The sequence below is a fragment of the Aphelocoma coerulescens genome, unplaced genomic scaffold (assembly GCF_041296385.1).
Source record: "Aphelocoma coerulescens isolate FSJ_1873_10779 unplaced genomic scaffold, UR_Acoe_1.0 HiC_scaffold_340, whole genome shotgun sequence".
NCBI lineage: Eukaryota > Metazoa > Chordata > Aves > Passeriformes > Corvidae > Aphelocoma > Aphelocoma coerulescens.
The window spans coordinates 57,931-63,942 of record NW_027183683.1 but is presented as its reverse complement, the minus strand read 5'-3'; the positions used below and the strand labels follow the sequence as shown (position 1 = coordinate 63,942).

The 6,012-nt window shown below is 59.2% G+C and overlaps 1 protein-coding gene across 1 annotated transcript in view; it reads right to left on the bottom strand.

Moving 5' to 3' along the window:
* Positions 1–312: 312 nt before the first annotated feature.
* The window catches only part of LOC138101570 (DNA polymerase delta catalytic subunit-like), a 46,277-nt gene continuing 40,577 nt past the window's right edge, over positions 313–6,012 (bottom strand). The window contains exons 24-27 of the mRNA XM_068999347.1: positions 4,432–4,545; positions 3,320–3,372; positions 2,326–2,423; positions 313–577 (exon numbers count right to left, since the gene is read on the bottom strand). Coding sequence (XP_068855448.1) covers positions 481–577; positions 2,326–2,423; positions 3,320–3,372; positions 4,432–4,545 — 362 coding nt within the window. The 3' untranslated portion in view covers positions 313–480. The remainder of the gene's footprint in view (positions 578–2,325; positions 2,424–3,319; positions 3,373–4,431; positions 4,546–6,012) is intronic.

Below are 6,012 nucleotides of genomic sequence, written 5' to 3'. Positions count from 1 at the left end.
CCATTGGCCGCCGGTTCCCGGTCGCCGCCTTCCCATTAGACGGCGCGGACGTCCATCAAGTCGAAACCCCACCCCCACCATTGATTGGCTGGGACGACTGTCAATCAATAGCGGAAACGAGGCCACCCCACAAGGCGGGCGCAACCCGATTCCTCGCGCTCTCATTGGTCGGGAGCCGCGTCAATCACCGAATCCCCGCCCCCCCCCCCGCACGGCGCCGCCTAGCGGCTGCCCGCTCCATCCCAAATTCCCCCAAATCATCCCCAAAAAATCCCCCAAATTCCAAACAAATCCCCCCCAATCAACACAACGTCACCAAAAATCCGCTCTTTATTAAATGCTCCGTACAAAACCACCCCAAGCTGGGGCGGGCGATGAAAACCGCCCCAAAACCCCCCAAATTTTGGGGGGTTTTGGGGCCATTTTTGGGGGGTTTTGGGGCCATTTTTGGGGTTTTGGGGCCATTTTTGGGGGCCGTTGTCACCACTCGGGGTCCCCGAAGCGCTGCAGGAGCTGCTGCTGGGCCTCCAGGTCCTTCTGCACCTTGCGGCGCATGTAGAAGATGGGGCAGTCGCGGCTGGGGGGAATTTGGGGACGTTTTGGGACATTTGGGGATGTTTGGGGACGTTTTGGGGACGTTTGGGGACGTTTGGGGACATTTTGGGGACTTTGGGGACATTTTGGGGACGTTTTGGGGACATTTGGGGACATTTTGGGGACATTGGGGGACATTTGGGGACGTTTTGGGGACGTTTTGGGGACGTTTTGGGGACGTTTGGGGACGTTTGGGGATGGTTTGGGGACATTTGGGGACATTTTGGGGACGTTTGGGGACATTTGGGGACATTTTGGGGACATTGGGGGACATTTGGGGACGTTTTGGGGACGTTTGGGGACGTTTGGGGACGTTTGGGGATGGTTTGGGGACATTTGGGGACATTTTGGGGACGTTTGGGGACATTTGGGGACATTTTGGGGACATTGGGGGACATTTGGGGACGTTTTGGGGACGTTTTGGGGACGTTTTGGGGACGTTTGGGGACGTTTGGGGACATTTGGGGACATTTTGGGGACGTTTGGGGATGGTTTGGGGACGTTTGGGGGGGTCCCGGGTGAGGTGGCACAGGGGTGACACTGGGGGGTGACCCTGGGGGGTGACCCTGGGGTGACACTGGGGGGTGACAGAAGTGACCCACGGGTGACACAGGTAACACAGGTGACCCCCGGGTGACCCCGGGGTGACAGAGGTGACACAGCTGACCCCAAGTGACCCCCAGGTGACCCAGGTGACCCATGGGTGACCCAGCTGACCCCAGGTGCCCCCCCAGGTGCCCCCCCAGGTGCCCCCAGGTGACCCCATGGGTGACACAGCTGACCCCAGGTGACCCCCATAGGTGACTCAGGTGCCCCCAGGTGCCCCCAGGTGCCCCCCAGCTGACCCCCAGGTGCCCCCAGGTGCCCCCAGGTGCCCCCCAGGTGCCCCCCAGGTGCCCCCAGGTGCCCCCCAGGTGCCCCCAGGTGCCCCCCCAGGTGCCCCCCAGGTGCCCCCCAGGTGCCCCCAGGTGCCCCCCAGGTGCCCCCAGGTGCCCCCCCAGGTGCCCCCCAGGTGCCCCCCAGGTGCCCCCAGGTGCCCCCCAGGTGCCCCCAGGTGCCCCCCCAGGTGCCCCCCAGGTGCCCCCAGGTGCCCCCCAGGTGCCCCCAGGTGCCCCCCCAGGTGCCCCCCAGGTGCCCCCCAGGTACCCCCAGGTGCCCCCAGGTGACCCCCATAGGTGACTCAGGTGCCCCCCAGGTGCCCCCCAGGTGCCCCCCAGGTGCCCCCAGGTGACACAGATGACCCCAGGTGCCCCCCAGGTGCCCCCCAGGTGACCCCCAGGTACCCCCAGGTGCCCCCAGGTGACACAGATGCCCCCAGGTGCCCGCCGGTGCCCCCAGGTGCCCCCCAGGTGCCCCCCCAGGTGACCCAGGTGCCCCCCAGGTGCCCCCAGGTGCCCCCAGGTGCCCCCCAGGTGACACAGATGACCCCAGGTGCCCCCAGGTGCCCCCCAGGTGCCCCCAGGTGACACAGATGACCCCAGGTGCCCCCAGGTGCCCCCCAGGTGCCCCCAGGTGACCCAGGTGCCCCCAGGTGCCCCCCAGGTGCCCGCCGGTGCCCGCCGGTGCCCCCAGGTGCCCCCCCAGGTGCCCCCCAGGTGCCCCCCCAGGTGCCCCCCAGGTGCCCCCCAGGTGCCCCCAGGTGACCCAGCTGCCCCCCAGGTGCCCCCAGGTGCCCCCCAGGTGCCCCCAGGTGCCCCCAGGTGCCCCCAGGTGCCCGCCGGTGTGCCGCACCTGGAGCAGAGCACGTCCTGCAGCAGCGAGCCCTGGCACCGCTGGCACTGGCTCCAGAGCCGCGAGAAGCTGCGCTCCAGGGAGCCCAGCTGTGCCACCTGCGGGACCCCAAAGGCCCAAAAACCCCGAGCTGGGACCCAAAAATCCCCAAACACCTGATTTGGGATCCCAAAAAACCCCAAACACCTGATCTGGGACCCAAAAAAACCCCAACACCCGGATTTGGGACCCAAAAAAACCCCAACACCCGGATTTGGGATCCCAAAAAAACCCCAACACCCCGATTTGGGATCCCAAACACCCAAAAACCCCGAGCTGGGACCCAAAAATCCCCAAACACCTGATTTGGGACCCAAAAAACCCCAAACACCCGGATTTGGGATCCCAAACACCCAAACACCTGATTCGAGACCCAAAAAACCCCAAACACCCAATTCGGGACCCAAAATCCCCAGATTTGGGACCCCAAAAACCCAGATTCGGGACCGAAAAAACCCCCAACACCCGGATTTGGGATCCAAAAAACCCTGAACACACGGATTCGGGATCCCAAAATCCTAAACCCCGAGATTTGAGACCCAAAAACCCCAAACACCCAGATTTGGGATCCAAAAAACCCCAAAACCCCCAGATTTGGGATCCAAAAAACCCCAAAACCCCCAGATTTGGGATCCCAAAAAACCCCAAACACCCAGATTTGGGATCCCAAACACCCCCAAAACCCCCAGATTTGGGACCCAAAAACCCCAAAAACCCGGATTTGGAACCCAAAACCCCCAGATTTGGGATCCAAAAAACCCCAAACACCCGGATTTGGGGCCCAGACCCCCCAGATTTGGGACCCCAAAACCTCGAACACCCAGATTCAGGACACTAAAACCCCAAACACCCGATTCGGGACCCAAAAAACCCCAAACACCCCGGATTCGGGACCCAAAAAACCCCAAAACCCCCAAATTTGGGAGCCCCGGCCCCCCCAATTCCGCCCCCCCACCTCCTTCTGGTAGAGCTCGGACTCCCTCTGGCGGCAGAAATCGCAAACTGCACCTGGGGAAACATTGGGGACATTTTGGGGCATTTTGGGGAGGTTTGGGAGGACTTTGGGGCTTTTTAGGGGACTTTTGGGGGATTTGGGGGCATTTTGGGGAGATTGGGGGTGTATCTGGGGATATTTTGGGAGGATTTGGGGGCATTTTGGGGGGATTTTGGGGGGGTTGGGGGGGATTCGGGGATTTTTTGGGAGGATTTGGGGGGATTTGGGAGAATTTGGGGGGATTTTTGGGGGTATTTAGGGAGGATTTGGGAGAATTTGGGGGCATTTTGGGCGTCCCGAACCCCCATTTTTTGGGGGGGGGGAGTGTAAATTTTGGGGCAGGAGTTAATTTGGGTACGGGGGGTTAATTTTGGGGTGGGGGCTTTAATTTGGGGAATTTCGGGGTTCCCAGACCCTGTTTTTTCCCCATTTTTTGGGGGGGAAGGGATGAATTTTGAGCATTTCGGGGTTCCCGGACCCCCCTTTTTTCGGGGGGGAAAGGGATGAATTTGGGGCATTTCAGGGTTCCCGGACCCCGTTTTTTTGGGGGGAAAGGGGTGAATTTGGGGAGGGGTCTCACCGTGGCGGGGGGGGGGGGTAAATCTGGGGCATTTTGGGGTTCCCAGACCCCATTTTTTTCCCCATTTTTTTTTGGTGGGAAAGGGATGAATTAGGGGCATTTCGGGGTTCCCGGACCCCGTTTTTTTTTGGGAAAAAAGGGGTGAATTTGGGGCATTTTGGGGTTCCCGGACCCCGTTTTTTTAGGGGGGAAGGGATGAATTTGGGGAGGGGTCTCATCGTGGCAGAGGGGGGGAGTAAATTTGGGGCATTTCAGGGTTCCAGGACCCCCCCTTTTCTCCCCATTTTTCTGGGGCTGAAAGGGGTGAATTTGGGGCATTTCGGGGTTCCCGGACCCCGTTTTTTTGGGGGAAAAAAGGGATGAATTGGGGGCATTTCGGGGTTCCCGGACCCCGTTTTTTTTGGGGGAAAAAAGGGATGAATTTGGGGCATTTCGGGGTTCCCGGACCCCGTTTTTTTGGGGGGAAAGGGGTGAATTTGGGGCGGGGTCTCACCGTGGTGGGGCAGCAGGGCCCGGCAGCCGACGCAGCTGCTGCGTTTGGAGGTGAAGGCCGAGAGCCCCCCGGCCTTGGCCGTCAGCAGCGTCTTGCAGCGCGTGTGCTCCCCCTCTGCGGGGCCCGGGGGGCCTCAGTGGGGCCCAGGGACCCCCGAAAAACCACCCGGGACCCCCCAAAACCCCTGGGGACACCCCCAGAAATCCTCCCCGAAAATCCCCCCCAAAACCCCAAAAATCCCCCACAAAATCGTCCCCAAAAATCCCCCCCAAAACCCCAAAAATCCCCCCAAAAACCCCAAAAATCCCCCAGAAATCCTCCCCGAAAATCGTCCCCAAAATCGTCCCCAAAAATCCCCCCCAAATCCTCCCCGAAAATCCCCTCCAAAACCCCAAAAATCCCCCCAAATCCTCCCCAAAAATCCCCCCCAAAACCCCAAAAATCCCCCCAAAATCATCCCTAAAAATCCCCCCCCAAAACCCCAAAAAATCCCCCCAAATCCTCCCTGAAAATCCCCCCCAAAACCCCAAAAATCCCCCCAAATCCTCCCCGAAAACCCCAAAAATCCCCCCCAAAAATGCCCCCCAAAATCCCAAAAATCCCCCCCCCAAATCGTCCCCAAAAATCCCCCTCAAATCCTCCCCCAAAATCCCCCCAAAACCACAAAAATCCCCCCCAAAAATCCGCCCCCAAATCCTCCCCCAAAATCCCAAAAATCCCCCCCAAAACCCCAAAAATCCCCCCCAAAATCCTCCCCAAAAATCCCCCCCCCCAAAACCACCCCCAGAACTCCAAAAATCCCCCCAAAACCCCAAAAATCCCCCCCCCAAATCCCCCTCAAAATCATCCCCAAAAATCCCCCCAAAAACCCCAAAAATCCCCCCAAACCCCTCCCAAAATCCTCCCTCAAATCCCCCAAAATCCTCCCCAAAAACCCCAAAAATCCATCCCCAAATCCCCCCAAAACCCCCCAGATTTGGGTCCGAATTGGGGTCAGAGACCCCCCAAAACCCACCTGGGACCCCCCCAAAAAACCCCAAAATCTCTGCACTCCCCAAAGCCCCAAAATCCCCAAAATTCCCCCCAAATCCCCCCAAACTTCCCCTGAGGATCCCAAAATTCCCCAAAATTCCCCCAGACCGGATTTGGGGCGGATTTGGGGGCACTTTGGGGCGGTTTTGGGTTTTTGGGGGTGATTTTGGGGCGGTTTTGGGGTGATTTGGGGGCGATTTTGGGGCGGTTTTGGGGCAGTTTTGGGGTGATTTTTGGGGTGAATTTGGGAGGTTTTGGGGTGATTTTTGGGTGATTTTGGGGCGGTTTCAGGGGAGCTCGGAGCCATTTCGGGGGAGTTTTGCTCCATTTTTGCTGATTTTAGCCCCATTTCCGTGGAAATTTCCAGGAATTTTTGGGGAATTTTCGGGATTTCGGGATCACTCCCTGCTCAGGTCACCCAGGATGGGCTCAGAGCTGCTTGGGAGGGACCATTTTGGGCAAATTCCGCTCGATTTTGGGTGAATTTCGCTCGATTTTGGGTGAATTTCGCTCAATTTTGGGTGAATTTCGCTCATTTTTGCTCAATTT